At 42.6% G+C, this 23,352-nt stretch overlaps 1 protein-coding gene across 2 annotated transcripts in view; it reads left to right on the forward strand.

The window, feature by feature from the left end:
- The window catches only part of PDE7B (phosphodiesterase 7B), a 277,364-nt gene extending 254,737 nt beyond the window's left edge, over positions 1-22,627 (forward strand). For both annotated transcript variants that reach the window (XM_030556378.1, XM_030556377.1), the window contains 5 exons: positions 9,104-9,195; positions 10,325-10,469; positions 12,592-12,688; positions 14,049-14,129; positions 17,391-22,627. In XM_030556378.1, the coding sequence (XP_030412238.1) occupies positions 9,104-9,195; positions 10,325-10,469; positions 12,592-12,688; positions 14,049-14,129; positions 17,391-17,608 (633 nt within the window). In that variant the 3' untranslated portion in view covers positions 17,609-22,627. The remainder of the gene's footprint in view (positions 1-9,103; positions 9,196-10,324; positions 10,470-12,591; positions 12,689-14,048; positions 14,130-17,390) is intronic.
- Positions 22,628-23,352: the final 725 nt, after the last annotated feature.

A 23,352-nucleotide genomic window follows, 5' to 3' on the forward strand; every position in this document is an offset into this window, starting at 1 on the left:
TGACGTCACAGCATTGTTGCATTATCTCGTAGAATTAGGGTGGCTTCTCATGCATCCCCAGAATACCAGTCCAGTACTTCCAAAAATGTCATGGGCCTGTCCCAGCCTGCATGACCCTGCCCTCGTGGGTGTGACCTTGAACACACGGAGGATGCTATTTTTGAGCGCTTGCCACCCCACCAGTGTGACCTCACTAATAAGGCTATGATTTAGTTATGGATATTTTTAGTAAACATCATGAAAATGTCATGGACAATAAATAAAAATTCACAGCCTGTGCTCTGTCCATGACTTATACTATAAATACCCCGACTAAATCTTGTGGGGGGACCTCCCAGGGAGCCACTGCTCAGCAGGGCCAGAGGCCCCAGCTGCTGGGGGCCACCAAGCAGCAGCTGCTCTGACCACCCCCTGGAGTGGGAGGGAGGGGGCCATGGGGCTGCTGTTCGGCCTAGGGGGGCAGTGCAGCCCAGCTGCCAGGGTCTGCCCCGGAACCGTTGCTGGGGGCCGCCAACTAGTGGCTGCTCCAACTGCCCCAGGGACCACTGCTGGGGAGGGAGGCGGGAGGCTGCTGTCTGGGGGGGGCAGGGCCAGCACAGCACCAGCTGCCAGTGCCAACCCAGGACCACCGTTGGGAACTACTGATCATCGGCTACTCCGGACACCCCCAGGACCGCTGCTGTGGCCACCCCGGGACCACTACTGGTGGCTGCTCTGGGATCGCTGCCAGGGGGCGCCAAGCTGTGGCTGCTCCAGCTGCCCCCGGGACTGGTGCTGGATTGGGGGGGCTGTTTGGGGGAAGGCGGGGCTGCGGTTTGGGGGGGCAATGCAGCACCAGCTGCTGGGGACTGCCCTGGGACCACTGCTTGGGGCAGGGGGGGGCAGGGCAGGGGAGGCCTCTGCTTATGAGAGGGCCAGTGCAGCACCAGCTGCTAGGGGCCACCCCCTGGGACTGCTGGCAGGGGCCACCGAGCAGCAGCTACTCGCCCCCGGGACAGCTGCTGTGGGCAGGGGGGGGGGGGGCAGCGGCCACTGCTCAGTGGGGCCAGGGGTATGGTGCTGCTTTGGGAGCAAGGGGCGGCTGCTTAAGGGAGAGCCGGGGTGGGGGAGGGAGGGAGTGACCATCGCAACAGCCACTGCTCAGATGGTCCCCAGGCCCAGCTGCCTACGCTGCCCGACTAATGGCCTGCGCGGCTGGCCCCAGAGCCACTCCAGCAGCAGCCAGTGCGGCTGTCCCCGGGGCCGCCCTGGGCTCAGCCACTCTGGCCACTGCAGTAGTCATGGAAAGTCACAGAATCCATTACTTCCGCAACCTCTATGACAGACATGGAACTCTACTCATGAACCATGTGTGCAAGATTTAAAAACAGGCTTGTCTGGCTTAAAATCAGACAAACGACCTGCCTGCTTGGGAAGAAATGTGTCAGGTACCAGGACAGGCCCAGCTAGTCCTGAACACAGCTTGTATTTCCCATAGCACCCCTGCGTCACTCAGTGCACAGGATTCAGTAAATGTTCAATATTTCTTTTTATCTTCATCATTTGGCTACCACAGACAGAAACTGAACCGACTACAGAGGGTGGCCCCAGGCCCTACTTACTGCTCACTACTCAAAGCCTGCACTGAATGCAGAAATTGGGGAGCATTGTGTAATGTAGAGATGCTTTCCCTTTTCTCTCCTCTCCCAGCTGAGGGAAAAATATATCCCTCCCTGCCAGAGCCACAGTGTTTCGTGATAATTATCTAACTGCAAGCCCCAGTCCCACCACAATGTTTGGGCACCAGTTGCAACGTTCCCGGCTACACAGGTGCAGTGTATATACGTGTCTTATTAAACACTGCTAGAGTGTGTTGTGTTAGGAATATTATGGGATTAGGATCTTTGCATCTTCATATTATAAATCCAGGACACATTGGGCATCTTGGCTGCAATTCACCTTGGAGGGCTTTTGCAAAGACCCTCCCCATATCACTCATGTTCCAAAGAGGTTTGTGGAATGCAAGCTACACAGGGAGGTATTTACACCCTGTGTGCTGCAGACAGCAGCAATGCACGGGCCAGGGGACCCAAAATGCCCCTATTTCCCCCACACACACACACACACAAGCCCTGGGGAGGTGCAGGGGATTCTATTCCAGCTCATAGGATGCAGTAATATCTGCTGGGAGCAGCACTGCAGACCTGCAACCTGCCTCTGAGCTTTGAGGGGTGGATTTTGCTCTTCCTCTCCACAGTACATCTACCTTTGTGTGCTTCAAATGAATTTCACACATTAAGAGCCACACACATCAGTAAATTAGACTGGTGCACATAGAACCTTGATGGAGGTGGCAGAAGAAGTAGACTGCATCAGGGAGCCTGCTTGGCTGGAACATGAAGCTGATATAATGGGGAGATTGGGACGTGCTGTGCAGGAAAACCAGGTATGGGAAGTCAATGAGAATGTGGAGAAGGGGCTGAGAGCCATTTGGATGGAGGTGAAGATTGAGATCACATTAAGACTTTTGTCTGTAGGTCTTTTGTCTGCCTCGTTTGTTGCAGAAGTTGGAAGGTGTGTAGTGAATGAGGCAGGGGATTGCAGAAAGAGAAAAGTGGTCTCATGCTTAAAGCAGTTAAATGCTGCCTTGGGGAACTGGGTTATCTCCCTTCCTCTGCCACAGAGTTCCTATGTGGTGGTGGGCAAATCACTCAACCAAACTTTGCGCAGGTGGTCCTCATTTTCTGGGTACTCAACTTCAAAGCCTGGGGTAGATTTACAGAAATACTGAGCGCTCACAAGAGCTGTAACGGGCTATATAATCCTAAATACAGGGAAAAATCAGGTCCTAGACTTCTCGAATGAAATGAATGAATACTTCTAACTTTAATCTCTCTGTACCACAGTTTCCCATCTGTAAAATAGGGATAATACCACCTACTTGTCTGACCGGAGTGTTATGGAAATAAATAATATTCCTGAAGCACTCAGACACTATAGTGAGGAGCACCGGAGAAAAGTTCATTACTAAATTAATAATTCTGTCTTCAGAGCAGGATTTGAGTACTGTACAGTAATTAAGGTCTAAAGTCACGCATTGAACAACGAGGATAAAACAAAACATTGAATGGCTGTTCATTCATTGAAACTGTCCCTTACGTGAGTAATTTATTTATATACACTGACAGCAAAGTCAAAGGAATGAGATAAAGATGTGTAAATAAGCATCCGCAGGAGCACTGCATAAGAAATGAAGAACAGTAGCTTAAATACCAGAAACTTGAAAAAAACAAATTTTCCCTGACATTACCAATTATTTCTTCCATGCTTGTATGTGTGTCTTGTCCATCCAAGTGTGATCCTTCTCACACATCTTTGTTTTATGCTTCGGGACATGTTCCCTCCCAATGCTTTCTGTAGGAGACTGGCATGCTAGAATGCCATGCTTCCTTCCAGGAAGTGTGTGCCCTTAGAATATCAGGTCTCTAAACCATAACCACCTGTCTGGAACTATAAACAAATAGTTTCTCTCAGTTACGCTTCATCTCCATCTGACACCTTATTTCTTACTGCCAACTTAAAAACACACTCCAAAAGATGTCTGAATTCCCTCTTACCTAAACGACCCCAAGGGCATTGTGTTAATTCCACCATAGCCTTCCATGACTGACTAAGTCACTAGCTGGAGATCCCAGGAATTACCAGTCTGGTGCTCTCCAGGAAAGCTGACTGAAAGTCTAAGGATAAAGTAATATATTTAATATAGAGGAGCCAGCCAGAGACCCCAGCCAACAGGACCAGAAGCAGACAAAACAGGGACCTTTGGACACTCCATCTGAAACTGCAGAATGTTCTCTGACTTTCTCTGCCCTGTGCTGATTGATTGTATGTGAGGAGGAGCTGAGAGGTTGGAGCAATCTCTTCACTTCAGCTTCACTCCATACCTGCCCCTTCTATGCTCTCCTTCCCTGCCCCAGGGCCATCCTTAGCCATAGGCAGAACAGGCAGCCGCCTAGGGCACCACTAGGTCTGGGGGCACCGCTCTGCTGGGAGCCCAGACAGATAGAAAGCAGTGGAGCATGTAAGAGCAGGGCTGCTGGGTCCTAAAGAGAGCTGAATGCAGCACAGTCTGAGGGAGGGGATTGGCTGCTGGGAAGGGGTGGGGGAAGGAACTCACCTGTGAGTGTGACTCTTTCCCCTGGCGTGAGGTGAGGCAGGCTCAGCGGCTCTGGCAGTATCTTTTGTTGTCCCCCTGAACATCCATTCTTCTCCCCCTGCCCCACGGAGCACACACCCCCCTCGTTTCTCTCTCTCCCATTCCCTCCATCAGGGCTGGGTCAGGTGAGGTGCTGGGGGGGGGAAGGGAGGCTGGCTGGCTGCTTGCTGAGGATTGAAAGGGAAAGCCAGGATTGGAAGGGTCACTGGGGATAGCCAGATAGCGTGTGTGAAAAATCAGGACAGGCAGTTGGGGTAGCATGAGCAGATGTCCCACTTTTATAGGACCAGTCCCAATTTTTAGGTCTTTTTCTTATATAGGCTCCTATTCCCCGCCCCCAGCCCCATCCTGATTTTTCACACTTGCAGTCTGGTCACCCTAGGTGGGAGTAATTGGTGCTTATATAAGACAAAGCCCCAAATATCAGGACTGGCCGTATAAAATCAGAACATTGGAAGGGTCGCACAGGACTGGGCTGGGGATAGCCAGATAGTGTGTGTGAAAAATCAGGACAGGGGTTTGGGGTAGGGTGAGCAGATGTCCCACTTTTATAGGACCAGTCCCAATTTTTCGGTCTTTTTCTTATATAGGCTCCTATTTTCCCCCACACACACACCCCGTCCTGATTTTTCACACTTGCTGTCTGGTCACCCTAGGTGGGGGTAATTGGTGCCTATATAAGACAAAGCCCCAAATATCAGGACTGGTCCTATAAAATCAGGACATCTGGATCTGGTCACCCTAGCTGGGGAGCGTGTCTCTCCCCCGGGCTGGTAGCGATCCATCTCATCCAGTGGGAGTGGCACAGGGCAGGATGACCAATCCAAACATTGGGGACACCTGACCTAGAGAGCCTCCTGAAGCATGGTGATCATTTTGATTTAAATGGACTTGAACTGTACGAAGAATTGAGTTGTTGCCACATGCAAAATCGATGATGGACATTGTACAGTTTATTCATACCAGCAAACTTGTTGACATATATCCTAATGTGTACATTGCCAGTCGTATTCTACTGACAATTCCTGTAACAGTAGCATCAGGAGAACGGAGTTTCTCAAAACTAAAGCTCATTAAAAACTATCTCCGCTCTACAATGAGTCAGGAACGCTTAACTGGTCTTGCTGTTCTTGCAATCGAACAAGACACGACTTTGTCATACGATGACATTTACTGATTTTGCAGCCAAAAAAGCCAGAAAGATTGCTTTTAATTAACAACTAATCCTTGTTTTAATACCTCTTCATATAAATTTCCAATAAAATGTTGACAAATTTTAAAAAGTATATTATTTGCATCATTCTGTCAAATCAGAATTTTTTCTATAGTGCTACTTCTTTAGTGCTAGTCCATCAGCATTACAGTGTGCTTAATTAAGTTAAACTGGTTTTAATAACATGCATGTGGCAAGTTTTCCAATACTGTAAGCTTATGTTTGTGTTGCTAAGAGCAAGACAGGCACAGGGGCACCAGTTTAATAATCCTGCCTAGGGCACCATAAATCCTAAGGACGGCCCTGCCCTGCCCTGCCCTGCCCCATCCCTCCCACACTTTTCCCTGTTCTTTCTATTTAGCTGACCCCCTAACTAAACCCTCCCAAAAAAACAAAAACAAACAAAATCACTAACATGTCCTTTGTTGCCATCACATTGTTCACCCTGGTTGTTTGTTTTCACCATTCTCCCATCCTGTGTCTGTCTTGTCTATTTAGACAACACTGTCTCATTGTTTCCCTGTACTCCCCAGCTGGTCTGTCTGTACCCATCTGTTGGGCTCAGGTCTAAGACAGACTGTAAACTGTTTGAGGCAGGGAATACCTTTTTTGTTCTGTGTTTGTACAGCACCTATCACAATGAGGTGCTGGCCCATGACTAGGGCTCCTGAGCATTATAAGTAATAAATAAATAATAATAGTAATAGACAACGTTACCAGACCATGTCAAAAATCAACCTGGCTTCTGTAAGGCAAATGAGTGCCTCTATAAAGTAAAAGCTAATAGATGAAGGTGACCCAGTGGGCATCATTTAGATATGATTTTAATAAGGTACATTCTTGGAGACTCTGCGGGAAAACAACTAAACATGGAGCAAGGGGAAAGTCTTATCAAGGCAGATTCCAAACTGATTAAGCAATAGCAAAGTAATAATGGTGACTGACTGTTCCCCAGAATGGAGACAATTAATAGTGGATCAGTCCAGAAGTCATTACCAGCTTTATTAATAAACATATGTTACCGCAGACTAAATCCTTCGGTCTACAGCTTTGTCTACACTACACAGCTTTTAGTACGGCCGTGTCACTAAAAGTCGGGCAGCATAAATGCTGTTTGTCAGCACTTTCGCCAACAAAATACTTCCACCCCCTACGAGCGGGGTTCGTGTTGTCGACAGGGGAGAGCTCTGCCTGTTTACACTGCCACTTGCTGCAGCAAAACTCTTGTCTTTTTTGAGGGGAAGGGGCTTTTTTAAGCATCTGTGAATGATAAAAGTTTTGTCTTTCAATTGGCAGTGTACACAAAGCCTAAGTAAGAGCCACAGAAGGCCCCAATCAGAGCAAATTCAATGTGATTCTGTTGCACTGAGGGAAAGGGCATGGCACAGAGAGCCATGCAGAATGCAATGGCATCCGCAGCGGCCAGCAGAAGGGACTTTAAGAGACAGTAAATCCCATCCTGGCCACTGAAGATCTGGTCTCAGTCGAGTTCCTTTGTCACCTCTCAGCTGGATTACAGCAACACAATCTACCTGGGTATGAAGCCTTCAGCACTCAGGAAACTCCAACTAGTACAAAACACTGCAGCGCATCTGCTCAGCAACACAGACTGCCATGAGCACATCACACCTGTCCTCTGCATTTCTCATAAAATTTCGTAAGTGAAAATTCCTGCTTAGACTCAATTATTTTGGGTAGTCAAAGCTATAGGACTATAAGAGACAGTCCTGATGTATTTCAATACATTAGGCAATTGGACAGCAAGAGAATGGATAAAATTTAACTTGGCTAAATAAACAGTAATGCACAGTGTCAAAAGTAATCTGAACTTTGCATTAAAAGCCATACTCCTCAAATCCATGAGCTCCTCAGAGGAAAAAGACTTGGGAGTCATTATGGATATCTCAAGGTCTTCTAACTTCTTTGTGAAAGTCCATTGTATGCCCCTTGGTTGTTCTGTGCTCTCTCTCATTACCCAGTCTACTACCGGTAAAAGGATCCTGGGTTACACAAGAGAGCCTTGTCTGACATCAGTATTAACCTCAGATGGCATACTGTAATCAGTTTGCTGTTACGTATTATTTTGCATGTAGTATTTTCATAGAAGCTCTGAATGATGCAAGCTGTATTAATCAGGGCAATTAAACTTCAAGATATGTGGCACAAGCTGGTTGCGGGGGAGAGGCTAGAGGCATGGTAAGCCCAGGAAGTGGAATGCAAAGCCCCCTGGGCTCTCACTTTTGCCTCTTTCCTACCAGCTGCTCCAACTCCACCTGTGAGTGGAACCTCAATATGAAATTGACTGGCTGTTTTGACAGTTTCATTTTGAGTCTCAGCCTCACCTGAGAACAGAGAAAAGTGATGCTGACAAGGTGTCTTGCCAATTTCACTTTGAGGTTCCATTTGCAAAGGAACTGCTAGTCTGTATTAGACCTATGGGCCTCATATCTTGTCTCTCATGGTAGCCAGTACCAAATATTTTAGAAGAAGGTGCAATATGCTGTAATAGGCAATAACTTGTCCACAAGGAAAGCTATTTTCCTAACCCTCAATAATTAAAAACTAGTTCACGTCCTGAAATATGAGGGCTTATCTCTTCCAAAACTTTTCTGGGTTTGTTTTAATCTTACCTTTAGAATCTCTGGATCTGTATGCTATCAATATATTTTCTCATTTTTTTAAATCTACTCAGCTCTTGGCCTGAGTGATATCTTGTGACAATGAGTTCCACAGCCTAATTTGTTTTGCAAAAGAAAATATGTCCTTTTATCAGTTCTAAATTTTGTTGCTTTTTCGTTTAATTGAACATGTGGGGAAGAAAAGATGTGAGGATGGTCTGAGCAGAACAAGATTCCAGGAAAAAGAGTAAATTCTAAGCAGAATAGGCTAATAGGTGCAGCATAGCATGATGAGCAGAGAGAAGCAAAGATGTAAAAGAAGGAAGGAAATTGGAAAGGGAGGCATATTCTGGAATGAAAAAGAAACGAGAGCAGGGGAGAAAGAGAAGAGAAAAGATGGAAACTGAACAAAAAAAGGAACAAAAATAGAAGGGACAGATACATCACTTATGTCAAGTATCAGGGGGTAGCCATGTTAGTCTGGATCTCTAAAAAGTGACAAAAAGAGTCCTGCAGCACCTTGTAGACTAACAGACATATTGGAGCATGAGCTTTCGTGGGTGAATACCCACTTCGTCAGACGCATTCACCCACGAAAGCTCATGCACCAATACTTCTGTTAGTCTATAAGGTGCCACAGGACTCTTTGTCGCTTATCACTTATGATGTTACTAAAACACTGTGAAAAATGAATTTGTTTACCGGCTCATCTATACTATTTGTTTCTTTGCAACTATTTAATAAACAAGTGGTGGTGTGAATTTTTTTAAGTGCTCTTAGTGCATGCCAAGGTCTCAAAAATAATAGTGTGTTTGAGGTAGTCGGCAGTAGGAAGACATCTGACTCCTGGCATGACCTGATTGCCTGAGGTTTGGCATACCTATAGCATTTAAGTTAGCTAGGCACTCCATGAGATTTGGGGTCTTTGGCTGCAGTATCAGGTGTTGTCCACTGGTAGTGGCAGGAAACCTGATGAGATGGATCACTTATAAGGTCTGGCAAATCTTAGGCATCTCTGTTAAATGTAAGAAATCTATCCACTATGTCTTTTTATTTCCTTACCTCCTTTCTCCTCAGAATGTCTCTGTGTTAGAAAATCATCACTGGAGATCAACAATAGGCATGCTTCGAGAATCCAGGCTACTTGCCCATCTACCAACGGAAATGACGTAAGTGCCACCCATGTGAAACATCCTGATAAATTCCATGGCAAACAAACGAATAGCCTATTTCACTGCTTGATTAAAAACCATAAGCAGAGGGGCCAAAGGCTGATTGGAGGCTGAGCTAGTGTCTCACCCGCTCCTGAAGGTGATGTAAAGCACATTGGCCTGGTAGTGTGGGATGCACCTGGGCTGAGGCTTCACTAGGAATATTATCTACAAGTTTGTCACTGCTGCTAATACTTGCTCAGCTACACCAATATTAGCATGGTTAGGAGGCCAAATGCTGAGAAGGCACCGATGGCTGCCCGTTGTGGGTGGTGTTCTTTACACCATATCAATTAAACCTGCTCAGAGTTAGTGTTAACAATGGTGGGAAATAGAAGACATAGCTAGGGTAGATATGCCCTAGGTGTCTCCCACACTACCAGAAGAATGTGCTTCAAATCTGTCCGTTTCTGAGCAGAGGGAGATGGCAGTCAGCAGAAAGAACAGAGACTGAACGTAGACGGAGCTGACCATCGCGTGCTGGTTTTTGCTGCAATTGTTTGTGTGTACGTGTGCACAGTGTTGATCCTTGGGAAATGTATGGAGACAAATTTTTCACATTAACCATCAAGCAGTCTCCAGTGTTAATTTTTAATCACTGGTAACTTGGGAAGAATGCAAACAGATTATATAGAAAGGACAGGCTTTCTATCCCATTAGTAATTTCCTAAATCATCCAATCCCCTTCTTCTCAGTCCTTCTTTAAAGAAATAATGTACAATGCCTTGGTGTTTGTGTGGCTGCCAGTCTAAAACCCTATGACATTAATTCTTCTGGATGCATTTTGTGTTCACTCAATAACACATCCTGCTGTTCAGTTTGCATTCTTCACAATACTTTATGGAAGCTCCCTGGGCAATTTACACCAACATGATTATTCTACCACACAGCCTATGCCATATACATCCCATTGCCAGCTAAACTGCTGGTCTCCTGCAAGCTATCCCAATGGAGAACAATGAAGTGGAATCCATCTGTTAGCTGAGTCATCACATAATACTCAGAAGGAGGCAGGCTATGAAGTAGTTTAAAACTATTGATGTTCAACAATCCCATGTTCAAAAGGGCTCATTTTTCTTGCCTGCAGCCAGGATATCGAACAGCAGCTGGGCTCCCTCATCTTGGCAACAGATATCAATAGACAGAATGAGTTTTTGACCCGGTTGAAAGCTCATCTCGAAAATAAGGATCTGAGATTGGAGGATGCACCAGACAGACATTTTATGCTGCAGGTACTTTTTTTTCCCCTTAAAGGAACAGTGTATGTATGTTAACTCAGCCTCAGCGTACCCATTACCCACCATCTTAATTGCTTTGCTGCTGTCGCCTAGCATGTTTCAAAGCAAGCAAAAACGTACCTCCACTACTTCCCCAGGTACCAGGTGTTATGTTATAATCTGAATAAAGCAGATGCAGCAAAGGATCAACTATTATTCACCTCTTGAGTTGCAGGCCACTTTGTCTCTTGCCATGTCTCTCTCCCCTTGCCCTGTTGTGGCAACTGCTACTTCAGCAGAGGGTAGGAAGCTCAGCCTCTTACTCCAGCCACTGACAATGCTTTTTCACAGAGGAGCTGGCAGTAGGTGCCCAAGCAGTGGTCACTTCGTTGATGCTCCTAATCTCCATCTGCATGGAGGAAACCACTGCCATGGCAGTGTTTCCTCAGATAATGAAAGAACCAAATCTAATTTAAAATCAAATGGACTCAGATTACTTCTTCCAGCTATACTGCAGTAGTTAATGGTATCTTCAGAACAAATTTCCACCCATTACATCACCTTCACTATTAGCCTAAAGGTAGCTGTATGCTGAATTTTTTCTGTAGAAATAGCATCACACGAAGCTGCCTGCTCCTAAATAGCTTTTATCATACAAAACACCTCAAGTAATTATCATCAGTTCAAAACAAACTCTAATTGCTGCCAGCTTAAAATACTTTGCTGAGGTTCTGCTGGGGTCAGGTGAGGGAAGGAATGATATTCAGGTAACTACTCCTTCAGAAGAGTAATATATGTACTAATTTGCCTGACTTACCTCCTTGAACAAAATATCTTAGGTCTGGTTTCTTCATGGACCACTACATTTAGGCAATGGATTTGTAATTATGCTTCACAACAGATCAGGCAAAATGATGGTGCAAAATGTAGCACGGGTTCCAGTGGAGAAAACATGAAAAACAACTGTGCTTTCCTGTGAAAATTCAGACCTGTGAATTGGGGGAAGGTGCTACCAGTTCCTCAAGGTCTATTGGATTAAACTGACTGGCCTCAATATTACTTATAAAACATACTTTAGTAGTTTACTTCTTTATACCATTTTACAGATGGGGAAACTAAGGCTCAGAGAACATAAATGATTTTCTTATGGTCACAAAGCTAGTTAGTGTCCAGCTAGAATTAGAATGCAGGTCTCTTGATTTCTAGTCTCATGTCTAGATGACTAGAGTCCACGGTGCCTACCAAATAAGTTGCGCCCTTTTTCCGCCTCCATTTATTTTCTAGAAAGGAGGTAATGACTTTTACCATAGGTGAAATCTGCAATCCCTATAACTTTGGCATCTGCATCAGCATTTTGCCCTATCTGTCATGAAGTCTAATAATAAACCCATCAACTAGATGTACTTTGTCCGGGAAGAAAGCACACAGAAGACATTTTGTTTCAAGGAGGCAAGACCGGCAGATTATTGCATATCTTACTCTTCTGAAGAAGCAGCAGCTACTTGATTATAATTCCTTCCCTTGCCAGTCCTACCCCAGCTCTACCGCAGCAAATCACTTTCAACTGCTAGCAAGGTGAAAACAAGTCAGGGGCAAACCAGAAGGTCCTATGTTTAGCTCAGTAAACAAAAACACAGCTGACCCCTCTGAGCTGACTGTATACACATATTAAACCCAAGCACAATCAAAGTGATATGTAAGGTCACTCACTGACACCATAAAGAAGTGCTGCCCGAATAGTTTCACAGTGGCTTGGCTCTTCATTTCCTTGTCCTCATTGATGGATGCCAAGGCAGGCAGTCAGCAGGAATCAGGCTGAAGCTTTTGTTGGCTTGCCCACCATCAGTCATATCCAAGAGGCTATGCACACTTGGAATGTGGTGCTTCTCTCTTTCTCGCCACTATAAAATGGGGCTCTGAATGAAGGTTTTGTTACAGGCTTGAATAAGTGCTGTTTCCTGAAGCGGCACATTTGGGCAGGGCTCAGTTTCTATAATGTATTCTTGAATCCATCTTGGCAGCAAGCTTGCAGGGCCCAGCAGTTTCACAGCACCTCAGAGTGCAATAAATTCACTGCTGAACAATCGCTAGCTAATAATTTCTTCTCCCCACCACCACTCTCCTCCTTTACTTTCAGATCGCGCTGAAGTGTGCTGACATTTGCAATCCTTGCCGACTCTGGCAGATGAGCAAGCAGTGGAGTGAAAGGGTCTGTGAGGAATTCTACCGGCAAGGTCAGTCCTCTGACATACTGAATTATCCTTTCACTTTGTTCTTTAAGGCACTTAATGTGACAAGAGAGAAATTGGCTAATCTCAAGTGGCGTTTGCTCTGCAATCAACTACCCGATTTCCCCCTAAAATCTCCCAAAAAATATGATGATGAGCAGAAATGGGGCCTTATTTTGCATGTGATTGGTAATGAGGGGCAAGAGGAGGAAAGGAAATAGAAGAGAAGCGGGTATTTCTTTGATCTGATTACCCCTGTAAGACGGTGTCAGTGAGGGTGGTTCTGCTGTGCCTTGAACCTTCAATTAACTGTACAAAATCTCTGGTCATTGTTATCTGCTCTGAGCTGAAAGTCTCATGGGTATGTAGTGCTCAGAAATTACACAGCCATCACTTGTTTTCCTTTGCTTTCCAAAATATAACTACAGTTCCTACCCTTGGAGTGTTACATTTGCTTTTTCCTTCTCCTCTGCTTACAGTTGCAGGGAAACTAGACACAGTCTGAACATGCTCACCACTAAGCCGAGTTCTAATGCAACCTAACTGTAAACATTTTCTAACCCCTACTGAGAGCAAAGCTAAACATGGTTTTTAACATGGTAACGACATACCATTTGGCTCCATCTGCACAGGCCAGGCCAGATTGTTCTACAACACAGTGAGGATGTAGTGGAATTTAATCACTGTTAAATCCCTTTTTTAGTAGTATTAACTGATCCTAAAGGAGGGGGTGAAGATGGTAGAAGAGCAAGCATAGTGCTCTGGCGTACTGAATTTATTGACATTACATGTCCACTACAAATTTAAACCACAATTGAGCATGGTTGTCAGCAATAGCTGGCCTTTATAGGCAGTTTCACACCAGAGTGGTCCCATGGTGGTAAAAACGCCCAAGCCCAATCCACACTACTCATGCTTATACCACTGCTAACATTTCAGACTTTCATATACTTCATCCTGGGTTTTCGTAGCTGTGTTGTCCCAGAGAGAACAGCTGTCTCGGCAGGTCATGGATTGAGATACATTCCACTTTGATTTCTATGAAGCAGAGGATCTTCCTGCTTACAGTCATTTCCTGTGACATCTTAAATTGTTGGTTTTATTTGTTTAGGCATGTATAACAGGCCCTGCCTCCGATTTCTAACTGCAGATTTCTATGTGGAACCATTGTATGATCATGTTGAGACTTGCAGTCTGTCTTTAAAATGGTGATGTCCATCAGGACATCAAATGGAGATGAAATGTAAGGGTTAATGCAGATTTCAATTCTCCTAGGATTTGCTGTTCCATCCATATTATAAGGAATAAAAGATCATATTCAATATTGCCAAGTGGCAAAAATGTTGTTCTCCTTTCTTTTTGGTAGGTGATCTGGAACAAAAATTTGAATTGGAAATAAGCCCTCTTTGTAATCAGCAGAAGGACTCCATACCTAGTATACAAATTGGTGAGCTTAACTTTCATTCTTTTGTCTCTTTCTCCTCCCCACTACCCCCTGAAGGTGCAACACAAGCTAAGCAGAAGATAGACGTGTAGTTTTATACCAAAAACTTCAATAACCCCAGGAGTAACATAGGATGAAAATAAAACCCATTTGCCAAGCAGGCCAGATAAACCAAGAGCAAGGCTGAGTCCAGCCGTAATGTAAACAAGCAGAGGAGTGACACAGTGGCAGCATGCGAGGATGAATGGTCCTCAAAGAGAAGTTCAGACAGTTGCAGCACGATCCCACTTAGTGGAATATGCCACTTGTTTGCTGTGATAGTCCTGAGTGAAGTAAAGGGTTTCATGAAACCTTTTACCTATTTAGTGCTTCCCAGTTAAACTAACTCAAACCCTGCTTCCCATTCTGACCTCCCACAAAAATCCCCACTAAATACTCCATAATCCAGTACTCATGCTGCAGTGGGCATGTAATCTAGTTAGTGAGCCAGCGGAAGATGGTTTCTCAAGGACTCTGAATGAATCATTCATTGTTTTCCATGAGTTCTCTAGAGTCCTGATTTTCCTCCTTTCCTTCTTCCTCCAAGTTCTCACACTGCAACCAACCATGATCTGCCAAGACTAGCAGGCTCCATTGCACTGAGCAGCAGGAGACAGGAGCGGATCCATTCAAAAGTGGCACAGGCTTTCCCTCCGCCACAAGAACTGAATTTGCTGCCTTCACAGCCCTCCCATCCCAGGAAGTGGGCTGAAGGTTAAGCTCAGGCTCCAATGCACTGTTTGTAGACCACTCCAACAGCCCGATGGTTTATTCTTACTCAGTGTTTTCAAAATGCACCTTGTTTCAGACAATGTGCATGACTGAGCAGTTGTGTAACCTTTCAGATACTGTGCCAAACATTCACCATTGAAGAACTGTGTTCTTTACATTTTGTATGCTCCTTCTCCCCTACTCCAAGCCATGGAACACATGAGCTGGAAACAAGTTGAAAAACATGATAGTAAATAACTGATGATTTTGAATCTCCCTTTGTAATTGCTTTGAGTTGGGCAATTCTGATTCACTCCACTACTGAGATCAAGTTCATCTTAGCTGATATGAAACACTGCTTTGGATTGGAATCTTTTTCTATGGAGCAGCAGCATTAGTAACAGATTTCACAAAGAGTGAAACTGAAACAGACCTTTCTAGATTGTGAGATTCACATAGGGAATACAAATAATTATGTTAGCAGTGGCTAAAGAAGGCAATACTAGAAAAACTAAGGGACATTCAGCTCTTCACATTGTTGGGTTCAGACCATACACCTAATGGTTCCAGCAGGCACTGACACACAGCAATGATTTTAGTTGTACCAGCCCTTTCCCAATGTACATTTCAGGAGTTATTACCTTTGTAAGATTGGGATTATACATCAATGGGAACATTCAGGCAACATTGCCTCACTTTTTCCTTAGGGTGGGTCTCTCTTACCATATGTGTGAGAGGCAGACCTCTGAGAAAGCCACCAGATGCCAGAAAGCAAAGGAACCAGGAGTCAGAAAACCCCAGTTCTAATTCTAGATTTGACACTCTCCTTTTCTGACCTTTGACATTATTGGGCCTCAGTTTCCCTATTTGTAAGGCCAGGGATAACCATAACTATTCATGCATGTGTTATGAGGAGCAATAAATGTCTGAAGCTGTTCTGGGCCAGCCACTAACTACCTTTATTTTTCTTATTTCAGTGAAAATTAGAGCCTTTTTTTAAGCAGCTCCAGTTTTTTCTCAGACTAAGTTTGTGAAGATAAATGAGGGAAGTAATACAGTATTGGCAGAAATATATAAGCAAAGAGCTCAAAAGTATATGTATACACATAGCTAACTGAATTATATATAAATTAATATTCCAGAATGCCACTTACTGTGAAAATGAGTAAATATAATTTAAAAAAAAGATATATTATCTTTTTAAAATACAGCAGAACATCTCTGATCAGCACTACTTCACACAATATGGTTGTTTCACCTTGTTTCTCAGCTAAGATTGAAGAGGAAAGTGTTATAGCACAGTCTCATTAGAATATTAAGACTTGATTGGTGATATGTGTAATACTTCTGAATTGTAGTAAATGTTCTATTTTGTAAAAGTAAACTACATATGTCTGATGAACAGAGCACATTTTAGGATGCATTATACTTGCATTGTGTTGGTTCATTTATTTACAAAATTCTTTTAATCTGCAGTAGGTCTCCCAGTCAGCAGTGCAAATTTATAAACATCTCCTATGCTGTATTATTACACAATCAGTGCAATCAACAGTTTCAGGAGAAACTGAAAGCAGAACTTTAGTTTTACAGCCTACTTTTGAGATCAAACTGCAGTCATGGCCTTCATTTGTTTTCTCTTCCGTCAAAAATGATTTTGGTCACATAAAAAAGTATTAAATCCTCCTCAGATAGAGATGTTCTTAAAATATTCATTGTGCCTGCTGCAGGGTGAAAAGTGATGTGGATGATAAAATCCCTCCTTCTATCCATGAGTTCGAAAAATGATACCTTCCCAAGATTCAGAGATACTAGATCATTTCCATGTTATAGCCCAACATACAGCTCTAGCCCACTATCCTGGTATGCACACTGCCATACACAAAAGGGCCCTTCTGTGACCTTTTAATCCAGTTTATGTTACAAGAACCCACAGCCTCTGACTGAACAGAACCAAAACCCAAAACATTAATTGTGCTTCTGCAGCTCTTTCCAAATAAGAGCATAAGTTCATTTTTGACTCAAGGATTTGCACTTGGACTAAGCTTTGTAAATAACTCTGTTAATGTACAGCTCCAAAGTAGACCATAAGAATCATGATTCACATGGGTATACACACACACACATACAGTTAAACCTATCTTGAACAACCATTCAAGGGAAGGATACAAATCAGTTGCTTAGAAAAAACGTCTAATATAGGTAGAGTAGAATTGTACACTGTAAGTGAGAGAATATTTGAGAGAGATTTCAGGCCAGGAGGTTGCCTAAAAAGGGTGCTGTCTTATACAGGTTTCAATTATTATGCAGACAGAGCCTGCCAATCTGATTTTGCAGTGGTCCTAGAGGATACATATTCCATAACCATCAGTTTAAGGGTGTGAGTTAGAGGCTTATTTGTTATTTGTCTCTGGGGTTCTGTGACTTTGTTCACTGCACTTTAACCACCCAAACTGCAGGGAAAGGCATTTGGTGAATGAAACTGCTCCTTACATGTCTTGTCTCATGTTTCCCCAGGTTTCATGACCTACATTGTAGAGCCACTCTTTGAGGAATGGGCCAAGTTTACAGGAGACACTCCCCTATCCGAAAATATGCTAAGCCATCTCAGGAGAAACAAGGCCAAGTGGAGGAGTTTGCTCCACAAGCAACACAGCAGTAGCCAGCGCAATGACCACTCAGGTCAAGTGACTGAAAATGAAGAGCAAACTTTAAATGAAGGCGACATCCCATAGTGCCAGTTTTGACTCTTCGTTATAGTATGGCTGCATCTTCTTTATTAGTCACAACAGTAAGCCAAATCGTCAGGAACTGTAAGGCCATCATCAACAATATGGAAAGGGAAGAAAAAGGGAAGCAGAAGCTATAAGGGTCCTCATGAATAAACCCACCCTACTTCTGGGTTTCAATCTGAGCTCCTTTGAATTCACTCTCTCCTCTTCCTTATCCTTCCACATATATCTGAAGCCATTCATCACTTCTGATCATTAACTGCTTGAATAAGGAACTCCATTCAGTAGTGATGAAGCTGGGCCAGTAAGTGGCTACCAACTAACGGGGAGGATTAGAGAGAAAGCATGGGAGATGTCAACATATTTCATTCACCCTGGCTCATATTGTGACAGGTAGCTGTATATAGGCCCAGAGCGCCATACACAGTTTTAAGTCTGGCAGCTGGACTGCGCATTAAACCACCAGCATCTTCAGAACTCAGAGGACATTGGCTGAGTGAGAGTGCACAGAGGAGAGAATCTCATCATTTTAATAATTAAAATAATTAAAAAACCTTTTTAACTTTTATATTCTGTGCACTAGACAACAGATCAAGAAACCTTGGACCAAGGTAACTCTATGTACAAACAACTCAGTGGGACAAGGCTCATTTGGTTAATCATTTTTATGCCACTTTAGCTAAGAGACGGATATCTTCTCCCTGTAGAGAACAGCAGTCCCTAGCAAATGAAAGGGAAGGTGTTGTACAGTCTAAACCTTTGCAACATTACCAGATCTATCTTTTTGATGACTCTGTTTCAATGACATGTTTATATCCATGTGTACATTTTCTGTAAATACAAAGCGCTACTGATTCCCATGCCAAAATACTGAAGTATTATGGGATTGCTACCTGTATAAACAATGGCACTGTGAACAGAATACTGTTAGTTTTAATACAAGAGAAAGCATTTGTAAATATGGTATAGAGTTTATTAATACACTGTTGTTTGCAGATAAAGGCCTTAACTTTTAGCATCATTCACTGCTAGCTGTTCAGATCATAGCATCTGAACTCTCTTTTCATTTTCAGCCTTCCAGCAGAGGTCATAAAAGAATGAAATCTGTGAGGGCATTTTCTGAAAACTTCACATGCATTCCATATGAATTCATATTGTTTAATCCATGGCATAGTGCACACTCAGTCTAATCAGATGCTTCACAAAGCCTGAAGATATTTTTTTAAACCACAGCAATATTACACAATCTATTTTACAGTTCAAACTGGTAAACATATAGTCAAGAGTTTTGATTTTTTTATTATGTAGCAGAGTAGTCTACAGTGCCACACACACACAAGTGAGGGTTAGATGCTGGTTTTGATCCTGGCATTCTGGCAGTTCTAGATTCCATTTGCTTTCTCAAATGATGCAGAACTGTAATGTCACTTCTTATTTATTTATTTTTTAGGCTTTAGATAAGTTTTTAGGTATTTCCCCCCATCTTAATAAAAATACTTTATCCAGCTTTTATCATTTTTAAATCTCACTTACTGAATGAAAATATGTTGTAGCCAATCTAGTAAATTCCTGCTTAACTATTACTGGCAGTAGCTTTGTGGAGCTTCCCCTTCTCACTTCCAATATTTTTGAAAGATGTGCATTGTAGCCTACCCCATAAACATCCTCTGTTGGGACATTCATTGGAACCTGTTCCTTAAGTTCCTCCAGTCAGATGAGACTTGGAGTTGGGGCACTAACTGGTGTTAGTCAGGTGTTTGTTTTTAGCGTATTACTCTGATAGCAAGTGCAATGCTGTTACAGAACTATTTTTTCTACTCAATCTTATTTAAAGAAAGAGTTTTCTGTTAGAAAGCTGTCCTCCATTTCAGGCTCCATAGTAGTACAATTGTATTGTGTGACATGATTGCCTTGGAGAGAGAGCAACATAGGCCAACACAGTTTATAGAGAATGTTTGAAAATTATGTGTTTACTCTTGGTGTAAAAGTGCAAAGTAATAAGGGATATATTAATTATAAAAAGGCTTAATGATGTTGTTAGAGGTAAAATTTCCATACTGATAAGAGATCCAATCAATTAAGGGCATAATCTAAGTTTTAGTAAAGAAGGCTATGCATGTAATCAGTAATATATGCGTATAATCAATTAGTGGAGAAGGGGACTGAAGCACATAGTGAAGTATAAAGGTGAATTTTAGATAACACTGGAAAGATGAAGCATGTTGGGCCAGATAGCTTGGTCCTCTCCTATCATTTTATATTGTGTGGCAGCAGATAATGGACAATGAGAACATTTTTCTTCCTCAAGCCTTCCAAGCAGGACACACATCACATTGCAGTTTGCTATCTGATCTTACTAACAGTGCCTGCAATTCAGGGAGGGAGGAACCACTGCTTAAGTAGTGGAACAAGAATATGTTCCCTTCCTTCCAAAACACAATTGTTGCCTTTTCTGTGATCGAAATGAATGCCCCTTCTATTGTTTGTTAGCCTGCACTGCTGCATTCTTTTAGGACCTATATTTCCTCCTGCTACTCCATCACTTTAGAATAAGTCAGGACATGTGTTACTCACAACACAGAGCCCTTGAAGGATAAACAGCACTTTAGAAGATAAAAAGCCTGCCTAAGTCCCTCCAGAAGTGAGAAAGAGAATGTCCCTTCCCTTTTGTTTGTTTTTAATTATAAATGTAACCTCTCTCCAGTTAGTTTGGAAGACTTTTTTTTAAAGCTGTTCTATAGCTTTGAATGAAACAAGTCTATTCAATATTGTATGTTGCCAGCTGTTTCTGTTGCTACATGCTAGTAGAGAGAGTCAGATCATTGTGGCATTTCATACTTTAATTTGCTGTTCTGAGGAGTTTGTAGAAAATAGATCCTGGGGCAGATCTTTGCACAGTCAGAGGCCTGCAATGATGTCCACAGTACAATCCAGACTTTTATTATTAGCACCTAAAATCTGTTATTCATGTCAACCCTTATAAAGTTAAAGTTTCTAACTACTCTAAACTGAAAGAGCTGCTCTTAAAAATAGATGAGGACTTCTTTTCATGAAATTGAAATGCACACACCTGCAAAGTTGCAAACAATAACCTTTACTAGTGAAACAATACTTGAAAGAAATTCAGGCTGGCTTCAGCATCTACCTAAATGACATGTAAATCAAAGAAATTATACTAGCCGTGGTCTGTCTAAGCTAGTTTGCCTCAGGTGCTCCAGACTGGTTCACATCAAAAGAGGGCTGTGAAGTGAGCCCTGGGAGCAGCTGCCTGCCAACCAGACAGTTTTGGGCTCTGTGCTGAAAAGCAAGAATTCTGGGTGAGTTCCACCATTTATTTTCCCCATAGAAGACGTCTGACTGCACTTGATGCACTCAGTTCAACACCACCAGCAACTAAATATACACTGTTGATTCATGTGTTATATGTTGTCTTGTTTGGAGCACAGAAATACTTGTAAAACCCCAGGCTGGGAATGGGGCAATAGAATGGAAAGGTAGGGAAAAATGAAACATTTGCACAGAAGAGAAGGACATGGACTTTTGTCCCATTAGCTGCATTTGACACTTTATAGAAGACCTATGTACATTAATTCTTACTTCTTCTAAGAGGGCCTCTTGGGGCTGCACAGCTCAAGTTCAAGAGTTTTCCAGTTGGGTTCGCTTTTTAGAAGCACATACTGAAGAGAGCTCTCAAGCATACTCCTACACAAAAAATATATATCTTGGTTAAAACCCACATTTGTTTTCTTAAAGGAACGATTATGTACTGCCGTAGATGTGAATGCTGTAATTAAAAATTAAATAAAGCAAGGAAAATAGTTTAGACTATTAGCCTTGATTCATAAAGCATATAAGTATGTTTTTTTGCTGTATCAGAGCCTTAAATAGCAGCAGAGGATCAGCATTTAGATCACTAATGAAAGAAAGAGGAAAGAAATACAGAAGTAAACATGAAAGAGAGAGAGAGACAGACAGACATTGCAGCGGGTCACTGTTTTAGCCCAAGACATTCTTCATATTTTAAACAAAACAAATGTAAGAAAAGTAGACAAGTTACAGTAGCAGCCAAAGGACTCATTAGCACAACACAATAATGTCAGCCACTATGCACAACATGGTGGAAGAAAGAGTGTAGATTTAGAATCCATGTCACCAGAGTTGGTGACTGGACAAAAATGATATGAGCTGCCTTTCCATCTGACTTACTGTGCATTGTGGAGCACCTCAAGGCTTCAGATAAAACATGGTTTAGATGAAGGGGACAGCCTACAAATAAGCATTGAAAAGGCTATAGCATAAGGCTCCTAAGCCCCGAAACACAGCAAGCTTGGTCAGCATTCTCATGGAGCACAACAAAAAGTGACAGAATATGTGTTAAACAAGCTAGGATTGTACTGCACATCTTTCTTCAAACAACACCTACTCAAAACAATTACCAAGCAAGGGTCAAACCAACCAAAAAGGGAACTATTTGATTTAATACAGCAAGTAGAATAGATGTCCTACTGGCTCTTTTCTTTCTATGATTGTTTTAACTTGTGCAGTTCATTAAGCCTATATTGTAAGGTTGTATGAAAGAAATTCCATTTACACCACTAGCAGCACACTAAATGAAATGGACCATCTGTCAAATTGCATCACAGACACTTCACTAGCCCTTAGTGTTAGTAGCCTCAACAGTCTAAGTCAGCCAAAACCAAGAATAAAAGCCCAACAGCTCTCATGGGAGCAGCAGTCCCAGTCATGGCTGAATACCACACAAGCTGTAGTAGTGATGACTTTCATCAGGCCAGTCAGTCAGCATACCAACCACAATTTATTCCCTGCTGATAGCCAGTCTGTGTCACTGAACTGAGCTGGATATAAGATGGTCCCTTTGGCCTGACTTGTGTCACAGAAGATCAGTACTTGTAATTCATTGGCTATTATGCATAAAGGTTTGTGTTATGTTAATTTTGTTTTTACAGTAGAAGATTAAATCTGAAATAACCAAGCATGCAAATACAAAAAAAAAAAAAAAAAGAGGCAAGCTGTACTGCAAGAATATGTACATTTTACTTTCCCGTTGGTGCAAACAATCATTTATTGCTATAAGCCATCCTATATTTTAGGTACACAAACTTTTACATGCAGAGCATAAAAAGTTTGACATGGATGTACAGTATATTCTGTTAATCGTTGAACACAAAATTGTATAGAAATGCCATGTTTATTGTAAAATGTATTACATAGCCATACACATACCTAATACAACTACATGAGCTAAACCCTGGTGCCAGAGAAATCAGCTTCCATTGACTTCAATTGGACTAGGATTCTGCTCGTGTGTGTGTGTACGTCATGTATAAGAAGCTGAAAGGAAGTAACAGGTTGTGTGAAAATTCTGTGACTGCTATGCAGTGATGCCAAGAATTAAACGAGAGACTTAACTGTATCTTTTTTGTTTTACATACTGCTGTAAGTATTCATCATGTCAAAGGATGACAATAAAGAGATTCACAAAATGACATGTAGCTGAAGTTTATTGGTAGAAGAAACAGTTGTCTGTGAAACATTTGCTTAACACTTGCTAAAATTTTCTGACTTGACAAGGCATTCAGAATTCTTCCTCCCTCCCCTAGCCCACCCCACTCACTAAGCTACCAATTTACCTGTATATTGTTTATGGGAAACACAGTGGCCCAAATTCATCACTAAAGTGACTCCATGTATTTAACTGTAGATGCAGCAGGGAAAAATTTTGTCAA

The sequence above is a fragment of the Gopherus evgoodei genome, chromosome 3, assembly GCF_007399415.2.
Source record: "Gopherus evgoodei ecotype Sinaloan lineage chromosome 3, rGopEvg1_v1.p, whole genome shotgun sequence".
Classification (NCBI taxonomy): Eukaryota; Metazoa; Chordata; order Testudines; family Testudinidae; genus Gopherus; species Gopherus evgoodei.